General features: G+C 32.9%; 1 protein-coding gene across 2 annotated transcripts in view; it reads left to right on the forward strand.

Annotated features, from left to right (window-relative positions):
- LOC149806880 (uncharacterized) overlaps window positions 1–20,832 on the forward strand; it is a 204,300-nt gene extending 183,468 nt beyond the window's left edge. For both annotated transcript variants that reach the window (XM_089959070.1, XM_089959077.1), the window contains 3 exons: window positions 4,842–4,934; window positions 6,325–6,399; window positions 9,321–20,832. In XM_089959070.1, coding sequence (XP_089815196.1) covers window positions 4,842–4,934; window positions 6,325–6,399; window positions 9,321–9,425 — 273 coding nt within the window. In that variant the 3' untranslated portion in view covers window positions 9,426–20,832. The remainder of the gene's footprint in view (window positions 1–4,841; window positions 4,935–6,324; window positions 6,400–9,320) is intronic.
- Window positions 20,833–21,898: the final 1,066 nt, after the last annotated feature.

A 21,898-nucleotide genomic window follows, 5' to 3' on the forward strand; every position in this document is an offset into this window, starting at 1 on the left:
ATGTGAATAAGCGAACTAGAATACCTGACACAAAATGTAAAAGCAAACACTAGAACACTCATAACACAAAATTAATAAGCAGCCACAAGAACATCTATAACACAGAATGTGACTAAGCAGCACTTGAACACATAACACAAAATGTTAATGCAGTATTTATTCTGAGAAGCTGTAACCATATAAATAGTTGCTGACTACAGCAAAGTATTGTACAACTATGTTAGTACTGCAAAACTAGTGCGGTTTATATGCAAGGTGATTGAGGTGGGGAAGTGAGCAGAAGGAGGCAGAATAATGGGCATTTAAATAAAAGAGGCAGCTGATAATCTGTAACAATGGAAATATTACAAAAATAGAAGTTTATGATAAAGTGCATTTATAAACTGACTTTTGTACATTTTAATTTGTTGGGCATCATCAGGTTTCCCATAATCCAAAATGAAGAAATGGGCTCAGCATTAGTCACAGTCTAAGTGTTTGTTGTCTGGTAGACATTTCAATAGTCTCTCACTTGTTTGAATGAATACGATCGAATTAACAGAAAGTCCACCCATGTGTCTGTCTAATTATTCATTGGACAACATTATTATCTTCCAAAATTATATTCAGTAATCGGTGTGTTCTTTTGTCTGTTCACCATCTTGATGCAACATGTTTGTCAGTGTATGGGCCCATCCGTTTATGTGTCTGTTCATCTCTTTGATCATCCAGCCATTCATGTTTACAACCATTGATCCATATTGCAGCCATCTGTGACCCTCCATGTCAAACCATTTTTCTGTCCATCTGCCCATTGGTTCTATTTTATCAATCTGTCTTTGTGTTTTTCTACCATTCTAAACAACCACCAGATTGTATTGTCAAAAAGTTAACTGTTTATGTAATCTTCAGATAAGATCTTTTAAAATTGTAATACACCATGAATGTTTGCCTTTTTTTAATATCTGCACCTCCCATTTTGCACTTTTTCTCAGATGAAGGCAATGAAAAGAGGAGGCTATAGCTTTGACACTGAGGGAAGGAGAGTTGGTGTTCTTCATCATGTGCATACATGTTGATCTAATTAACTCCCTTTGTATATACACTGTACATATAAACAACAATTGTATTGTTTTGTAAATTGCTCGATAAAACAGATGAACTTGCTTAATGTTGTATTTATTGCTTCCCATCTGGTTGAAGATCCAAGCTCAGCACAAATAGGAGATACCAGTTTGTCATATACATGATTTAAGAAATGCAATGCAGGTGAGAAAAAGCAAAATTATTTAGGTGCAATAATATTGTGTTAATGAAACAGCAAATGTGTGTATTTGTGTAGGTATTCCACAGAGAGTCAGACAGTATGTATTTATGTATTTATTTAGAAAGTGCTGTTTTATCACTCTGCTTAAAACAAATGATATTACACTTACATGTAACACAGTCTGGTGTCCTTCCTTTAACATCCATGAAATATATTCTCTGATTACAGAACTGCCAACCCTTAAGATTTTGTCATAAGTATTACAAAAATGGCACATAAAATACAGATTTACAGAAGCATCAACTATGAATATCAGATTGTTGTGGTAAAATCTGGATAATTGGCTCATCTATGTTTGATTTGTGTCCAGGTTTCATATTAAATTTAATGGAGTTTATCACGGAACCAGATTAACTTTACAGTAGTACCTCAGACTCTTTAAACTGCACACATTTTTTCATGTGAAGCATTTTCATGATCAAACTGTTGATTATAGAAAGTTTAAAATATGGCATCAAGCAAGCGATATATGTTAAAGGGAAAATAAGCCTCTTAAAATGTGTTCATAACCAGTACAGAAGAATAAAAAGGAATATTCAGAGTCTTGTGAATAAAAGCAGGAAGGAACACAATTATGTTTATGGGACATCACATGTCTTGTGGCATGTGAAATATGAAAAAATTCCAAGTATTGCATCAAGTTGATAGATGGCAACAAGCCACTGAGCTGCATAGGGTTTGGAACTCAAGTTTGTGCATCTGTACTAATCATAGATAATGTATACATGTACTTTACAGACTGTTTAGATGAACATAGTGTTTACCATTGCTGCATCAGTTTCAAATACCAAACATTTTAAAGGACATGTTTTCCAACATTACTATAGCAGTACAGTAATACCTCATGCATTCGCATTTCTGGATTCGCGAATTCACAGATTCGCGAAATTTTCATTGGTACCCTCTACATACATGTTTTCTTTATTTTATTGAATTGTACCTTCATTATATGACTTCTGTGACATATGAAGTTTACCTAGTTTACCTTCCTGACAATGACAAAAAAAACGTCAGTCATTAAGTTTACAGTCCCATTCGTTACTTGGTTTTACCTTACTTTGAGTGCAAAAGAAAACGGCAGCCAATGAATTAGTATAGGGGTAATATTAGTATACATGTACCGTACTGTAAATGCGCTAGTGTGGCAAATACCCATTAGGCGATACTGTACTCTATTTTTACGTCAACCATTTATTTCTCTTTTTAAGGGTAATGTATTAAGCTAACTTTTAAATGAAATTAAAGTGCTTTGGGAGCATGATTTGGGTCATATTTAGGGTTTAAACCCTAGAAATAAGCATTTATTAGCATTTTTAGTGACTCGTACCAAACATTCGCGATGCTTTCTGATCCGCGACTGGTTCTGGAACCTAACCTCGCGAATGTTCGAGGTATTACTGTACAAGATATTTTGTTAAACATTACTGAAAAGTAGTCAAACTTATGGAAAAATATAAACTACCTAAATGAGATGGTCTTGTTAGGATTGGCAGGTCTATGATTACTCCAACACTACTCTTAGAGCTGCAGTAAGGACCACTAACTCCCAAAACAGCAAGAAAGTTAATTTTTAAAAATTATGCTAAATCTGTTTACATTTCACTCACTCTCTCTCTCTCTCTCTCTCTCTCTCTGTATAACATCATCATCATTTTTGCATTAACACTTTAACCCCTGGTGACGAGTTTACATGGCAGGAGGTAGTAGCCTACTGCCGAGCTCTGTAGCATCAAGGTCAGGTATGATACACTAAAGTGGGTGGTATTATAGAAAGGTAGACATATGTAGCTCTACAATGATACCAAATAATCTGGAAGTTCTAGTTGCACTACAACATATAGAGGGAAAAACCTCATTCTTTTTAACTAGATTTTTGTCCACCCAAAATTCACCCATGGTCGGAATCCGATTTTGTGTCCAGACTTTATGGTCTCAGATCTAAGGCAGACTGGTATGAAATGCAAACAGACAGAAGAACTTTGCAAAAAGTAGGATAAGATGGGCATTTGGAATAAAGAGTGGTCTCAATATGAAAATAATGGGTCCGTTAAGCACCAAAAAAAAAACAACAGAACTCCAACTTATACCCTTCTGCTCATGCGCGAGCCAAATAGCCAATGAAAAATGATGTTTCTAACACAAGTAGGCATTATGTTATTGGAAAATCACCTGGAAGTTGATTTATTAGGATTTATTCAGAAATAGCTTTCAAAATGTGTTTCGTACTCGAATTTTAGGCAAAAACGACAAAAACCTCCAGGCGTTAATGTTAAAATGACAGTAAGACATACCCATATAGAAAAGAATAATGAAACTGTTATAAGAAATACCCATAAATTAGATACATTTGGAAAAATTTAATTAATAGCTGATGTAGGGTTGACTTTAATAAAAGTCAACCTAGCCTTTTGTTATTTAAAGTAGACTTTCGTTAAAATAAATTAGGAATGGACTATTCAATTACTGGTATTCCGACATAAAAAACTATCTTACCTGGGCCAATTTACAAAGTCTTTATTAACTGTTTATCAGTCCCTGTATGCTAAATTTTCAGTGAGTAGCACATACAGTGAACTGCAGAGTGTAGGTGACCACTTTATTAAGTTTGTCTAAACTTACCATAGCTTATTTGGTTGGCTATATGACTGGAGAACATTGAATTATTGTTTTTATCTCTATTGTATTGATAATTTTGATTGAGCAAGATTTTAAACTCATACATACACATTCATATAAGATTGATAGTAGTATCGGTAAATAAAAACGGTGAGATACCGGTAGGCTGTCTTGAAACCCTTAAATCTTGTGAGGGAAATTTATATGCATGAATGATATCATCAGAAGATATAATTTGTAGATGATACAGGTTGTCTTTGGTCTCTTGAAACAGGACAACAATTCACTGGCATCTTCATCAGATATACTAGTAGTTAGATTCTTTCAGAATAATAGTTTCAAAACTACTTCAGCTCAGCACATCTGATGGTGTTAGGTTGTCATTTAGGTTTGGAAAGATGGAGACCTCTGAACTTTGATGGATGAACTTATCTTATGCTCATGCTTTCACTTGGAATTGCACCATCAATTGCTGAGATTCAAAGCAAATTGAACAATTCATTGTGCTATGAATGTTTAGACTTGCACATCAATATCATAAGCTTTCCTGTGTTCTTGATGCAGTAGTTAGCTAGAAGACATGTCCTCATATTGATTCATATATTTATTGTCATCCAACTTAGCTTAATTTTTTTTCTACTTCATTATATTAGTCGAACCAGCCAGAGGACAGGTGATTCTATTTTAAACTTCTCAGTGAATAGAGATATTTACATACTGATTCCATACATGTATGTGTTTAACATTTAATTACCCAGCTATCTTAGCATCTCTCTTGATTCAACTCTTTATTCAAACAGTATGGCACAGTATGTGTTTCCAGTTTTGCCTATTTATTGTTTCTAAATAATTTCTTCTCGCTAGAGAGAATTCTGTCGTTTCATCTCGTGATTAACTCACCATCTTGATTTTCTTGCAGTTTCGTGTAACAATAACAAAGAATCCTGGTTTGGGGTTCAGCATTGCTGGGGGTCTTGGTTCCTTTGGAAATCCTTATAGACCTGGTGACATGGTTAGTTTGATTTTCTGTCAGAAATCTAGCACATCGTTTTTCAATAAAATTCATGCAAAACTTTTTATCTTAATCACCCTGTCCAAAAGTGTGAGCACATGTACTAACACTGTTTGCAAAATAAATAGAAACTCAAGTTCTAATGTATCTTTTTTGTGAAAATTGGTATTGGTTATTCTCCAACAATTTTAGGAAGGTCAGCAAACATTGAGAAATAATTTCTCTTTTATTGTTAACTTGAACACATTTTTGACTCGCACATTTTTGTTTCACCTGCAGTAAATGTTATAAAGGTAAGAAATGTCACTTTGTCCACATTTACATCTGTCTGTCAGGTGTGTCATCTTTTTTTTATATTGTTTATGCGTGTTATTATCACATAAAAAGCTATGAATATTAACAAAAGACTTTCTATTCTAAATAAATTTGTGGTAACATTCCATTGTGTTTGGTTGTACACAGCTTGGATGATCATTATGACTTCATCTCTGCTATGAGTGGATATGCCATTTAGTCAGGCAGTTTGCTGTTTTGTTTTACATTTGTTTAGTTTGCTAGTCGCTTAGCCATCAAAAAATATATATTGTTATCAGTACCCATAATTGTCTCCCCTGCAAGAGCATGATTGGACTTCTCAGTATTAGTCAAAGCAGAGTCAACATAAAGATTCCATGTTACTTAGTTGTTGTCTCAATCATGTTGTTTGTTTACAGTATTTGAAAAATTTATTTACTTAGTAGTTGTCGTTATAGCTTGTTCAGTCTCTGTAACGAACATTTAAATGGGCATTTAAATGTAGGACCGCTCCAGTGGCCTAATGGTTGGTTAGAGCATCTGCCTCGGATGCGAGAGGTCGTGGGTTCGATCCCTAGCCAAGTCATGCCAAAGACTTTAAAAAATGGTGCTAACAGCTGCCTTGCTTGGCGCTCAGCATTAAGAGGTTAGTGTTAGGACTGGTCGGCCTGGCGTCAGGATAATGTGACTGGGTGGAACATCTTGCTACATGTCTGTGGCATGATGCCCCAGTGCTGGACATACTATAAACTGTCACACTGCAGACATCGTAGTGATATGACTGAAAAATTGTTAAAGCTACGTTAAAAATCCAAATCACACACATACACATATTTAAATATAGTTGTTTTAGTTTCTATAGAACATATTCCTAAAGAGCAGGACAACATTTATTCACCGTTTTCTTTATGCATTGTGCTGTAGTAATTACTTCAGTTGAGAAAAATGTAACAGGAACATGGCATAAATTGTGGACTAATCCTATTTTGTTCACCTGCCAGAAACAGGGATCTGAACCATATTTTTAATTTTGTGGAATTTGACATGTCCTGCAATGTTCTATTTCTTGTAATGAAATAAATAATGTTTTTTATAGGGAATATTTGTTACAAAAATTCAACCAGAGGGTCCAGCAGCCATTTCACTCCAGCCAGGGGACAAAATTTTAGAGGTTTGTATATATGACAAGCAGTTAATGGGAAAGTATGATTGATGTAAATTCAAATGAATCTATTGCTATGTAAATATATGGTACTATTTTAATCCAATGTTAAGGCTATGCTGATGATAATCCCACTCCACCCACTTTACAAATTTATGGCAATTATTTATTGAAGAATTAAGATAATAAGCCTATTATCTCCTTTTTGACAAATTTCTTCTGCAATGATATACAGAAATATAATGCTTTTGCTGCTATATTATCATGATACAATTTTATGTTGTTATTTTGCTCATAATTATGAAGTAAGATTATGAAACAGAATATTAAAGAAAAACTTTAAATACGTTTTACAATGAAAGCAATAATGACAATTGTACAAAATTGGAACTCCAAAATTCAGTTTCCTGTTGTATAATCATACACAAGTCAACATGTATTTATATGTCGTGATATTCAGTGAATTCTATTTTCTATAAATGGACTAACTGTTGAATGTTTTTTTTTCTTTCAAAACGAATTCAAATAAACAAAAAGGGATATTTAGTTCTTTGGTTTAACTTTAAAGGTGCTGCTTTTTTTTATGGCAATTCTTCATTAAAGGTATTTGGCATGATCAAAGATTCATTAATCTATAAAAGCTGAATAAAAAAACTGAGTTGATTTTGATTTTGCCAGTAAGTTCAAAATCATTTTTAATGTACACATGTAGCTACATTTGTGCAGAGATATTTGTAAGTTACTTGTTGTTGCAGTCATCAAATAATACTACATTTCTTCAGGTAATTGTAGATTCTTTTCCAGTACATGTTTTTTTTTTAAAGCACATCATTTTACTATTATATGTACTAGTATTATCATTTTATATCAGTGTTTCCAAATATAACAATAATATCAAGATAAAACACAATATGTTGTGATATGGCTGAAGGACTATCATTGCAGCCCTTCATGTTTTGCCTAATGATGTGCAGCAGGGGTTATTTCTCAAGAGATCTTCAAAGTTGGCTTCCTTGCAAGATGCTCATTTACATAGATTGTTTAATATCATCTGTTTGGGAGAGCATGGTTCCCTAGAAAAAGGATAAAGTAAAACAAAATGTACAGGACTGGCACCTTTACTAGGGAAACTTTAAATTGTATCTGAAAATTTCAAAGTGTTTTTTTCTTCATTTTTAGCAAGAATTGTGATCATGCATACTTTTTCTGGTATCAAGACTCACCAGATTCCTTGAGTGTAGTGAAACTCTTGCCTTTCAGTGTTGGGTTCATTTACCCTCTTGAGATTTGACAATGATCCCTGTAGTGTTTTATTAGGATTTAATTGCATATCTGGACATTTTAGATATTTACTACTATCGTAAAAGTAACATTTAAAAGGATAACTATAAATCTCAGTAGAGGAAAAATGCAGCCACTCAAATTCTTTGCCAGAGATGAGTTTGACATGCTCATCCTTACACAACTGAGAAACAGACAGTCACACAGGCACATTGCTCTCTCACTATAATAACACTGTTGAGGGACAACAATAAAGTGTACATTATTTAAGGCAAGGCTGCCTTATCCGTGGGTATATCAGGAGTAGAGTCATAAAATGATGAGTTTGTTTAGTTATCCATGTGCTTTTAAAAGTTAGATTTATGTTATCCTGCCCATCTTTGTGTTTTTTAGTGTTTGTGTGAATAATGTCATCCTACATCATTTAGACAGAGAATTCAGATTGTGATATGTGAGATGTACATGAGAGTTTCAGAACTTTGTTCTATCTTCTAAGATGGAGCTTGGGTGTTGGGACAACTTTGCACTCATGGAATTGCTTATAAACTGTGTAGTAATTCATAATGTTATGCATTATACTTTCCCACCTCTCAAGGCTGAGACTTCAAACTTTGGGATATGATTAGATGTTTGTAAATGTGCACTGGTTTTGGAATTATGGTTCATCTCCTGGGAGCAAAGTTTGGTTAGAGTGGAATCACTTATGCATAATACAGTGGTATGTATATTTTATGTGAAATCCGATTATGATTATTTATAATACAAAAAAATTATTGTGTGGCAAAAAAACATTTAATTTAGGAGTAATTTCAGAACTAATATTTATCTTGTTTAATGGGGTCCTTGATCTTACTGACATAAATTAGGGATTGTATTATACTGATATCCCTTATGGTTAGTGTCCATCCAACATCTCATTAGATTTCTGTTATATTAGGGACTGATTATACAGAGGACCCATACTACATCTGTCATTAGACTTCTGTTTTATTATGGACTGTATTATACAGAGGGTCCATCCTACATCTGTCATTATACTTCAGTTATAATAAGCACTGATTATACAGAGGGTCCATCCTACATCTGTCATTATACTTCAGTTATAATAAGCACTGATTATACAGGGGGTCCATCCTACATCTGTCATTAGACTTAAGTTATAATAAGCACCGATTATATAGAGGGTCCATACTACATCTGTCATTAGACTTCTGTTTTATTATGGACTGTATTATACAGAGGGTCCATCCTACATTAGACTTCTGTTATATTAGGGACTGTATTTTATAGAGGGTCCATCCTACATCTGTCATTAGATGTATTTGGGACTGTATTTTATAGAGGGTCCATCCTACATCTGTCATTAGATGTATTTGGGACTATTTTAGAGAGGGTCCATCCTACATCTGTCATTAGATGTATTTGGGACTGTGTTGTACAGAGATGCCTTACAATGGAAACATCTATTCATCTATGGCCATACTTTGCAAATTAATTTTATTGATTGCATTTAATTTGTGTCCAGTACTGTTTAGAAATTGTAAACAGTATTTTAGTTTGGCTTGGCAGATCATTATAAAAACCTTATTATTAAGTAATAAAACTGGACTTTGTTTTTAACCCATAACTTTCTTTTCTTTTCATCTTAGGTGAATGGCATCAACTTTGGACATATAGAACATGATAAAGCAGTCAGTATTTTGAAGAACAGCAATGCAGTATCTTTGTATGTGGAGAGAGATTCACCCAGCTGACTAGAGGAACAGCAGTCTGTCACCTGGATATAGTCCTGTCATAGTTACCTCCCTTTACTGAAACCCTTTTGAGGAAGAATCATTATTCTATTTAACTGGAAATTGGAGCAACTTTTATCTTAAAAAAAAACAAACAACAGATTTTGAATTAAACTTAAAAAGTTATGCATATTTTTAAAGCAGAAATATTTTTTACTTTTTTATTTTGTTGCAAATATAAATAACAAAATGGCACATTTTTATACACTAGAATAGTTCATTGACATTTAATGTAAATCTTCAAAATATTACACTGGAAGTTGGAAAAGTTAGCGTCTGTACATATACAAGTGGAAGTTGGTAAGGTTTAGCATCTGTACTTATACGAGTGCAAATTATGGACAAGAAGTAAATATGTGAAATAATCACTTTCAGAAAATAAGCCCAAATTGGCCTTTTTGTATTTGTGTAACAAAATAAACATTTAAATATACAAATAAAGAAAAACAAAGTCTAAGATATATAATTTATTCATTTGACTGTTCTATTTATAATTGGGAAATAAGTTGGACCTCATCTGCTTATGACATCTTTTTCTTTTTACTCTTCTGCTTGTTGTTATTTTTTCTTCAATTAACCATGTTTATTAAGTATTGAGTAAATCTGGCTGATAATGCATAATTGTCAAAACTTTACAAATGCACATAAAATAATTGTATTTTGATGTATTTCTCTGTCAATAATAATTCATATAACCTTTACTAATTAAATGAAGTCACGGTAAGGATGTTATAATATGACTTCCAGTATCAGCTGGTGGGAAACATCATCTGCCTATATTTAATTTATTCCAGTCCATATGGAAAGTTTAATTTATCCCATGTGATCCACAGTCCATATGGAAAGTTTAATTCATCCCATGTGAGCTACAGTCCATATGGAAAGTTTAAATCATTCCACGTGATCCACAGTCCATTTGGAAAGTTTAATTTATCCCTTGTGATCCACAGTCCATATGGAAAGTTTAATTCATCCCATGTGATCCACAGTCCATATAGAAAGTTTAACTCATCCCATATGATCCACAGTCCATATGGAAAGTTTAAATCATCCCATGTGATCCACAGTCCATATGGAAAGTTTAATTCATCCCATGTGATCCACAGTCCATATGGAAAGTTTAAGTAATCTCTTTAAGTCCACAGGATGTATGAAAGGTTTAATTCATCCCATTGAATCAAGAATCAATTGAATAGAATAATTTCTTCCATAAAATCCATTGTCCATATGATGAGATTAATTCATCCCTTTTGAATCCACAATCTATTTGAACAATTTCATTCACCTCTTGGAATCGACAGTCCATCTGAAAAGCTAAATGCATTGAAGTTTCAAAAACTCAAACATCACTGGACTCGAATACTTGTCACATTTAGTCCCATTGTAAATCATTATGTTGTCTGTAACTCATGAAAACTGGAAACATTCAAAATTTTGAACAAAATATTTTTGATGAGTTTTTGCAGTTTTATGTTTTCCTTCTATCTGAGAGCATATTAAAATTAAATTGTGTTGAAATAATCTCTATACAGTTTTTATTGTCTCATTACTGAACAATATGATCCAATATATTTGTTATATTTCAAAAAATATCAGGAAATAAATTTTATGCTGCAAAATCAGACTTTGCACTTTTTAGGGAGGAACCATGATACATGTGATCATTAGGAAAGTCTTGACACAATTTGTCATGATCTATCATTTGTTCACAGATCTAATAAGTATTCTGAGCTTTGATAGTTCCAAATGATGACTATATCCAGAGACAGTCTGCTGTGATGACAGTATTTTTATTGCCTGTACATTCTGACACATTGTAATCAAATTGTAATGGTAATTTCATATTTCTATAGAACATTTAACAAAGATTACCTCACTTTTGAGGGAACTACTTTTCTCATGGATTGTTATTATTTTGATGTTAATTCTGTTTCAAAAGACTATGGTGATATCTTAAATAAAACAAATGAACTTTATTTTAGTTACCATTGCAACCTCATAATTGCATGTTGTATATGAATAAAACATTGGTATTATTAGTTATCCCCCATCTGTATGTGCATATAGTCTTGCTGACATGTAATTTAATGCTATACAACATTGCCCACACCATTTAAGATCAAGACTTGAAACTTTAGGAGATGACTAGGCCAGGTCCTGCAATTTTCAAAAATGTTTATTAATAGTGGTGCTTTAATTGTGAAAAGGGAAGTTAAATCAGCAATTGAAAACACCACTTTGACTATGTATACTGAATATACTTAAATGCATTAGGTCAGAAAAATCTGTATTTTGGCATTGAATCACCTGAAAAGTAAAACCAAAAATATTATTTTGGAAATACATTTAAACGTTCAATTTTTTTTAAATAAATATTAATATAATAGACTTGAAAAACTTGATATAAATTAAAATTTAGGTTCCTTTATCAAACTAGAGGTAATGAGCAGGAAAACTGTCAGAGGACAAGGAAGCCTACTTCCCCCAAAATCATGTAAGCGACATATTAAAGCTGATTAGATGTGCCTTTCACAATAGATGCCTAAAAAACTGAAGGTCATTACCTTGCTACCTGTTTTCAGACAAAATTGATGGGGTCATTATATTGAAAATTGAGTGGGCAGAGTGTAATGTTAATATTGTACATATTTATGTTGATTAGTATTGAAATGCATTTCTCTTGATAAAACTGCTTTTAGATCCATGTGACTGTACAGCATGTTGTATTCCTGTAGAATTGTTGAGAAAGGCAGTGACTTGTGTGTTACTTTTGAATTATTTTTTGTTTTTGTAAATCATAAGATATTTATTACTTTCTATTGACAATAATCACGTTATATAGCTTTGTTCTAAAGCCATTGTGGTGTGAATAATCAGTGCCTGAAAACAGTCATTATATTAAGGACTGTTAACATACTGACATTCATACATACGTGTTGACACATTGTTGCATCTGTATCATCTATTGTAAAGAGAAACCATAATCAATTACCAGTTTATTGACAAAGAACAATCTAATGTTGTTAATGTTGATTGAGCCATTTGATAGGGATGAGTTTCCTCTTCACTATAATGGCAGCTTGCTTCCTTTAAATCTTACAAACAAGTGCTGAGCAAATCTTTGCACAAATGTAAGTTCGAGTCATAGTGACAGTTTGATAACAGTGAAACTGCACCATATGTATACTTGTTAAATGGATGTCAGGTTCTTAATTGGCTTTGATGTTAGGGGCTGTCCATTGAGTATGTACATATAGAGGGGGGTTAACAAAAAAGCATACGCTTGCATATGGGGGGGTCTACTGATAATGTATGTATGCATAGGAAACAGGGGGGACCACAATAGTAATTTGTCTAATGCGTAACCTGTTTGACTGGGTCCAGTTGGCATTTGAATTTTAGTGGAAATTAGACAAACCTTTTAAAGTTGCGCAGCCTATTTCTTTGATGTAGCCAGACATTCAACATTGGTGGACTATCTGTTTTATTAAACATGTTGGTTGTTTCTGTGTGGATTAAATAAAGGCCATTCTGTTGCATTGGGATGTGTGCATGAAGCTTACATACGCAGGTGGGGGGTGTAAATACATGTGTACAAGGAGGGGGGAGGGGTCAAGCTTTGCCAGATTTTTGCATACATACTAAATGGATGGCCCCTTATGAAGGCTGTGGAAATTGATTGTTCAGACTATTTTGATTTGGGCTTTATGAAGGTAAGTAAAATTTTGGCCAGTTTTATTACATTTTCATTGTTCTATGATTATAAACATTTTGTGATTTACAATAAATCAGGTGGACTTTGATATAATGGTTTATTGTAGTAATGTTGATCTAGATAAGCAGGTACTTGTACTGCTGTCCAGTGCTTAATGAATTGGTATTCTGTATAGAGTACAATCAGGACTCAGTTATAACCTGTTCCCTGGAGCCAAGATACTGATGTGCCAGTTATCGGTGACCTTAAAACTGCATAATTAGATAAGTAAAGTTGTTAATTTCATGTATGGCCATGATCCCTTTACTTTAATATATGGTCATAATTGATATGTAACCATGGTTAAGATTGATTATGACGTAGTGGTGATATTTTCGGCATAAATTCTACCAATTTTGAGAGATATGTGTAACATGTATCAAACTTACAGAAAGCAAATTGTTCAGAATTTATATTAGTTTGGAAGCCATATTGCCAGTACATAAATGCACCTTCATCTGTAAGACTGATTAGGTTTACTTTGATAATCAAGTTTATTTCCTTTCATCCTTCATTTTGGTTTTTTGATGACCTTGGTTATTAAACAGCACTAATATTATGTAGTTGTAATTTCCAATATAACTCTATCCAGGTTGCATTTACGATTCTGTATAGATTGCATCACAAAACCATTCCTTTGTCTGCATGGCATTCATGGAAGTATCATTAATTGTGGGCTCTAACTTTTGTCTAAACTCGATCATTATGTTTTTTTGACTGCATTTGTTGGCTTTGATCAGTGGATATTGGTGTCAGTTACATGATCATAGTTCATACTGCCTGAAGGTCTCGCAGTATTGTTAACTTACATACAAAAGAAGTTATGCTGAGTATGCCATGTTTTGCCACTTTCATGGTCACAGGTGGATTTATCAGCTGAAAGGTTTATATAGATGTTTCTATACGGTTAGATGTTCAGAGGTATAGAATGAAATCTATACATTTTTTGGATTAATGGAAAACGTACGAGAAATACTGATTACTTGTTGGAGATGGAGTTCTTTTATTTCACCATTTCACTTCCAAATTATTATTGAAGAAAAGTTTGGAAGCCTAAGATATACCCAATATATACAGCATTACAATAGATATTATGCTTCATAGAATGACCAAATAAAGTCACAAGTGTTAAAGATTAAAAACAAATTTTAATTTAAATAAAAGGGGAAATTTTTTTATTTTTTTCAACATGATTTATCTCAGGTTAGCACTGTACATTTATGAAAAGCTAAGATAAGCACTGAATGTCTGGGTTGTTAAAAAAATTAAGTTCTTGTTGACAGCATAAAAAATATAAATTCTTCTCAGCTGACCTTTTCTTGGTATGCAAGAAGAAAGCCATGTCATTTCATGTCCTGATTTTGCCTCATGTACTTTTCTTATTTTTGCTGACTAATGCCCTTCTTGCAACATAATTTATTGATTGACAGTATTAAGATTTTCAGCAGACAAGTCAATCAGTTCTCAGACAAGTACTTTTCATCTTAGCTCATGAAATAGTGAAAACAAGAAAGATGTAAAACTTTGTTTATTTTTGTTTTCATGCCATGCTGATAAATTGACCATGAGCAATGATTGTAGACAATTATTTTTGTTAGTATATACAGTGTCTGTCATAACCACAGTATATATTATGGAAAGAGCAAGTCACAATAGAAAACTTTAAGGATAACTTGGCCTGTTTTGTTTCCCCAGTGTAGATATGGTTTTTGATATTGGTTTAACTTTAATGGCAACAATGGTAGCATTAAAATGTTTTTTAACAGTTTTTTTTTTGTAACTTAAATATCAGATGCTGAGAATGTAAATCACTGCACAGATATTGACTGCCATGGTACACAGTTTTGGAAAGGAGAAATGGATACAAAATTTTGTTTTCTCCTTATCTTGATATTTAAAATGTTGTTCTGATAAGATACAATTTTCAGAGTAGCCATTTAAATGTGTATTTTGATGTCAGCTTGAAAATATTTCAGGAATTAGCCTGGGTCAAGTGGCAGAACAGAAGATGCCCATGAGCATATGATATCCTCTCTTGCTATTACAAAAGATTCTTTGTAAAAATGAATTATATGCTTCAGCAGAACATTGATTAAAGTTGGGTATTCTCTCTATGAATGTTTCCTTTTGAGATAAATGTGGTCACTTTTTGATATTCAGGAATTAAAACGGTTCATCACAACAAGAGAGCACTGTATTGCAAAGATGTATTTTTTTTTATCTCCTACTCTCGTTGGCAAAATCATGAGACATAATTACTACATTTTTCAAGGCGATGGCAGTGGCATCAATGTTAAGATTCAATGAGAAATATTTGCTATCATGTTTTACAACAGATTCATTGTATCAGAACAGGTAGGCCAGATACTTCTATTCCCCAACACCCTTGATGTGTAGGCCAGATACTGTTATTCCACAACACCCTTGTCATTACATGATGTGTAGGCCAGATACTGTTATTCCCCAACACCCTTGTCCTTACATGATGTGTAGGCCAGATACTGTTATTCCACAACACCCTTGTCATTACATGATGTGTAGGCCAGATACTGTTATTCCACAACACCCTTGTCATTACATGATGTGTAGGCCAGATACTTCTATTCCCCAACACCCTTGTCATTACATGATGTGTCGGCCAGATACTGTTATTCTACAACATCCTTGTCATACTTCACTAGTGGAAGTTTTAATAATTTATGTTTACTGTGTTTCATTTAGATATTCTTAGCAGTTACACTTTTCAATATTTCCATTCCTATTTTAAAATTTTAAAACTTGTTAGTTGTCCAATCATAAGTCATGAAATCATATTATTTATTACTTTTAACATAAGTGCAGCTTTCCTGAATAAATTATGAAATCCATATCTAAATATACTGTTGACTGTTGTTTATTTTATTATGATTTAAAATCTGCATTTATAACGTGTTTTTTATGGACAGTTGTAAAAGCTCCAATATTTATCAGTTGAATTTCATCGCATTATGATTTTCCAATTACATATGTTTTTACCAGATTTTAATGTATTCTTGTAACTATTCATATGAATGATTATAGTTGATATTGTGTTACATTTATTCTTGACACAGACATCCTCTTAAGCCGTATTCTGTAAATGCCATTTAATAAGGACAACATACAACAAATGTGGTGATCAAAGTCTTCCGTTCATTAGACCATGATTATTGTGTGAAAAGTAATAAAGGTCTTGTTTTCCTCATTGGACTATGATTATAGTGTGAAAAGTAATAAAGGTCTTGTGTTCCTCATTGGACTGTGACTGTTGTGTTTGAAGAGTAATAAAAGTCTCCTGTTCCTCATTGGACTATGACTATTGTGTGAAAAGTAATAAAGGTCTTGTTTTCCTCATTGGACTATGACTATTGTGTGAAAAGTAATAAAGGTCTTGTGTTCCTCATTGGACTGTGACTGTTGTGTTTGAAAAGTAATAAAAGTCTCCTGTTCCTCATTGGACTATGACTATTGTGTTAAAAGTAATAAAGGTCTTGTGTTCCTCATTGGACTATGACTGTTGTGTTAAAAGTAATAAAAGTCTCCTGTTCCTCATTGGACTATGATTATTGTGGTGTCAGATCTGGGTTTATGCAGTTCATTAAGATTAATAAGTAAAACTAACAACATAGAGACTTAATGCCCGTAGCTTCCATTGGGTTGGTTGTTGTTACTGGAGTTTTCCCCAAGTTTTTTCCTTCACCAGTTATAATGGCTGCCATGTATTGCCTATCATGCACTGTGAAATGACATTAAACACAGTGCAACAACATAGCGCTCTACCAGCTGCCTGCTGGAACAAATGTCTTGTGACAAAGATTAGGATATGTTACTGTTGAGATCTTCTGCACATGATGCAGACACCTGTCAATCATTCAGTAATATTGATTGATTGCTTGAATACACCTGCCAATCAGTAAATAATATTGATTGATGGCTAATCTTGACCAGTGAAAATACTGATTATGAAATTGTAAAATAGTGGTGATAATCAGAAAAATCATGAGTTAATGAGATTCGTGTCTATGTATGGAATGGCTAACCAACCTAGTTAAACACCAGTTAGCATCATTGGAAAAAATGCAGGCAACACTGAGCAATTTATTTCTCCAAAATTGGAGTAAGCATCATATTGGATGTATGATTCCAGGTATGTAATTCAGTCTTAGTTAAAAAATGAAAATAAATCATTTAACAAAAATATCCACATGAAAATGGAACACAAGATTCCTGGTTTGCCTGTTAATGTTCTTCATACTGTATTTAGTATTAACAATATTCTATATGGCAGCAGACCTCTGCATCAAAGGTTAGAAATAGTATTGAATATGAATGAATGAATTATTTCTTAAATGAATAATAATCAGCTAACAATCCAATAAGGATAAAAACATTCACTACTACAATGAAACTTTTTATTCCAAAGGCACAGCGTTTCTCATTGAATAACATCTATAATTGTGATGTTGAAAAATTGCTGCTTATTAATTCTTAATATTTATTTTTAAATAGAGTTAAGAGATGCAAATAAATATTTGATAAAAATGCACAAGTTAAATAAGCAAGTGAAATATTTTTAAATCACATAAAATAATGACTAAATGAGTATTCACTGTATGTCACTGTTAATCAAGTTTTCAATTTAATCTTTTTTTCTTATTTTTCTTACAATCGTTCAGGAATTCAAACCCAAATTTAGTGCCTAACCATTGGTTCTGAAAGTCAGTTCCTAATTTCTAAATCTTTTTAGCCAATCTACCCACAGAATGTTGGTCTCTAATTTCTCAAGCTGTTTAGCCAGTCAACACAGAGAAAACTAGACACTAATTTCTCAAGCTTTTTTGCCAGTCCACCACAGAAAGTCAGTCCCTAATTTCTCAAGCTTTTTGGCCAGTCCACCACAGAAAGTTAGTCCCTAATTTCTCAAGCAGTTGAGCCAGTCTACCCACAGAAAGTCAGCAAAAACATTTTCAAGCTGACAAGCCAGTCTTACTGGAACAAAATATCTGAAGCATTTATAATTTAAGCCTCAGTCATAAATAATTTTAAAAAAGTGATCTTAAATCTAGACCCTTGTATGCCAATTTTGTATTTCTTTCCAAATGCTTGACCTACATTGAGCGAATTTTTCATTAGGTTGGGTGTTCTTACCGTGTCAAAATGCTTGTCCTACATTGATATCTAACAGAAGTGAATTTTTCATCAGTTTGGATGATTTTACTGTGTCCAAATGCTTGTCCTACATTGATATCTAATGGGAGTGAATATTTTATCAGGTTCGATAATTTTACTGTGTCCAGAGTCTTGACCTACATAGATATCTAACAGTAGTGAATTTTTCATATCATAGTTTGATTTTCATTTCTACATTGCATATTTTGACCAAAATCAAAGTGTCTTGCAGGTTGCTGCATTTTGCTTAGATGTTTGAATGGTGAGACATGTGTAACTTGCCCAGCAGTGGTGCCAACTGTATCAACAATATTTAAGTGCTGTATTTAAGTTTTTGAAAGTTATATGTCTTCAACATAACTTGGATTATTGAAATAAAACTTTAGTATAATACTACTGTATGTCAGAAATTGGTTCTGTGATGCAGTGTGTGATCATATCTTGCCTGTGGCAAGCTAGTAACATTGTTGTGAGCAATGTTACAGTCTTGTGTTTAAAGTTAAACATTTTCTATATCAGTTACTGCCCTGGTGACCTAGTGGTTAAAGTGTCCACCTTGGATGCAGGAGATGACGGGTTCAAACCCCAGCCGAGTCATACCAAAGACTTATACAAATGGTACTGACAGCTGCCTTGCTAGGCACTCAGCATTAAGAGGTTAGTGTTAGGACTAGTCAGCCAGGTATCAGGATAATGTGACTGGGTGGGACATCATGCTACATGTGTGTGGCATGATGCCCCAGTGCTAGACATCGATATAAACTGTCACACTGCAGACATCATAGCATTATGACCTAAAAAAAATCAAACCTACATTAAAAATCCAAATCACACACACTATATCAGTTACTTTATTTTAATAGAAACTTTGATGTGGTACTATTGCATGTGTAAAGTTTGTATCCATGTCATGCTAGAAGGTTAGAAACTGTATTCACAAAGCTTGTCAGTTTGAGTGCTCAAACTCAAAATTACCTATGTCATAGGGCATTTTTTTGTTAATTATTGCAAAGTAAACTTTACATATTTAACACACATTTGTATCTGACGCTATTGTTACTTTGAAATCTCTTGTATTTCAGCTTATTTTTTTGTAAGCTATCAAAATTTAAGTTTGAGTGTGCTCTAAATTTGAATTGTGCGATGAATACAGGAACTGTTCTTGCCTGCATAAGCAGAAGTCTGTTGTAACTATTTTAACAATTAAGCCACTGTTTTCTGCATTATCCTTGTTATCTTTACTTGTATTTTCATTTTACATCAAGATTGTAAGACAGATTTTGTGTATTTATGATCTCTTCTCATAGATCTGGATATTTTATCACATCACATTGATGTTTTTATAAAAGTTAGTTTTTAATATGTAACTTTAATTTTCTGTATAGCATGGCAGCTTTGTGTGAAAAATGCAAAAGAAAAACATACGATTTTGTCTAATTATATGTCTAATTTGATATGATCACATGATAACTGTAAATATTTCTTGATTTTGTGACAGTTTTAGTTTGTTTTTGAATCTTTTTTAGTACCATACATTATTTCAGCTTATAACATATCAGAAGAGTCTTTGTCTTCAGAATAAAATTAAGACATTGTTTAAATTGCATGGCTTATTCAGTTTAAATAAAGATTACATTTTTGAGGACTCTGTCCACTTCTTATGGCAAGTTTAATTATTACTTTGTTGGGGAATTAGTGTGTTCACCATGAATACATTTTAAGTTTGAATGCTAGTTTTCAATTGTACAACGTTTTATTATGATCCAAGTGGAATTTCGATCAGACTTCAGCTTGTGAGACACCATGATGACATTTTTCTGATGTTTCGTGATTATACGTGTACATAATACAATTCTGATAAACTTGCGAGTGATTTCCAAAATCTAAATGTTTATTTTTATTTGTGAACAATCATGATGTTTTTAGAGCTTGGACATTTCATTTCTGAATTATTGTTATTTTCACATTTTTAATGAACTGTTTCATTTTTGGTGACATTATATATTAATCAAACATTTGATGTTGCTTCTTTACAATTTGTAAACCTTGGTCTTCTGACATTAACCACAATTGTTAGAAGTAAAGACAAATGATTTCAGTACTTTCAATACAAAAGGATCCAGAAATACAATTTTGTGTATCTCCATTAAACTTTTAATGATTTATTTGTTAATATCCTTCTTAACAAATTTTGTTTCCAGTGTATTCAGTTTCTAAATAGCATCACATAATATGATTTGCATATGTTTTCAGAAAACACTGCTTTGTCATCCATTTCACTGTAAATAACATGATTGAGGTTTTTACATACACACGTCAGTATGATTATAGGTTTTATGAATGTATTCTTCTTTGAACATGTCAATGCATTTTCGGTGAATATATTTATTTTAAACATGTGTATTTAAGTAAATTTATATATTTTAATGCGGAGTCCTTTGCTGACTTTCATACAGTCGTTAGATTAGAGTTTGTATTTACCTCAGAACAAGGAAAAAATGTGTGCTGCTGAAGTAAAGAATTCAAAATCTTCATAAAATATTGTTTCTTTTAGGTTCCCAGAGAACTAAGGACTTGTAAATGAATGGAATTTTCGATTATATAGTACAAAACACTGTTCAACAGTTGGACAAGAATTAATGCATTTTGACATATAAATTTTAAATGAGAACATGGACTGCAACAATGCACTTCTAACAATACACCAAACATTTTCACTACAGTAAGTCACCTCCATTACACTGGCCAACAGACATCTCTTGTGTTAGACATTATTGTCCTTTTTTCATTTTTAGTGGAGATTTGACTATAAGTAAAATAGCAGACTTGTACCATTGAAATTGAACATTAATGTCAAGTATGACTGGGGCTTCATCTGTTGTGCCTTTCCAGTATCCAGTGATACTAAAACTACAGTATTGAAAATTAGTTGTCTGCAAAGGACATTGATGACTCCTATCCCATCACCCATAAACTGGCCTGGAAATCATAAAATATTTGAGCTTGAGGGTCCAAACTTTACCTAATCACTCACAAAGTAAATAAGGTCCAAAGGACTTTTTGTTAACTTTGTGAGTGACTAGATAATAATTTTCACATCGATAAATACCCAACCATGATCATTTATTCCTTATAATTCCAATTTACATTGTACTTTCTTTCTGTCATCATATTAGTAGAATTCATTAACAAAGTGTTCACTTTAAAGTAGATTTAAGTTTTCTTTCATTAGCCTCTTCACTGTGACAGATTACGTAGCCCCATCTTCGCTATCCAAGAGTGGTTGATTTTTCTGTAGTAATATAAGGTAGAGTATCAGAGTGGGTCATGGCAGCTATCAAAGGAGCTTGTTATGGTCATACTTTTAATTTTTTTAAAAATGTTTGATGCTGTTTAAACCAGGCTGTTCCTGTTTTTTAAAATTACACTTGCATCTGGCAAATGTTTTCACGTTCATTGTTCTTGCTTTCTGCACATTTTGATCTTTTGTAAG

The sequence above is a fragment of the Sinohyriopsis cumingii genome, chromosome 1 (assembly GCF_028554795.1).
Source record: "Sinohyriopsis cumingii isolate HCF-2022 chromosome 1, ASM2855479v2, whole genome shotgun sequence".
Lineage (NCBI taxonomy): Eukaryota > Metazoa > Mollusca > Bivalvia > Unionida > Unionidae > Sinohyriopsis > Sinohyriopsis cumingii.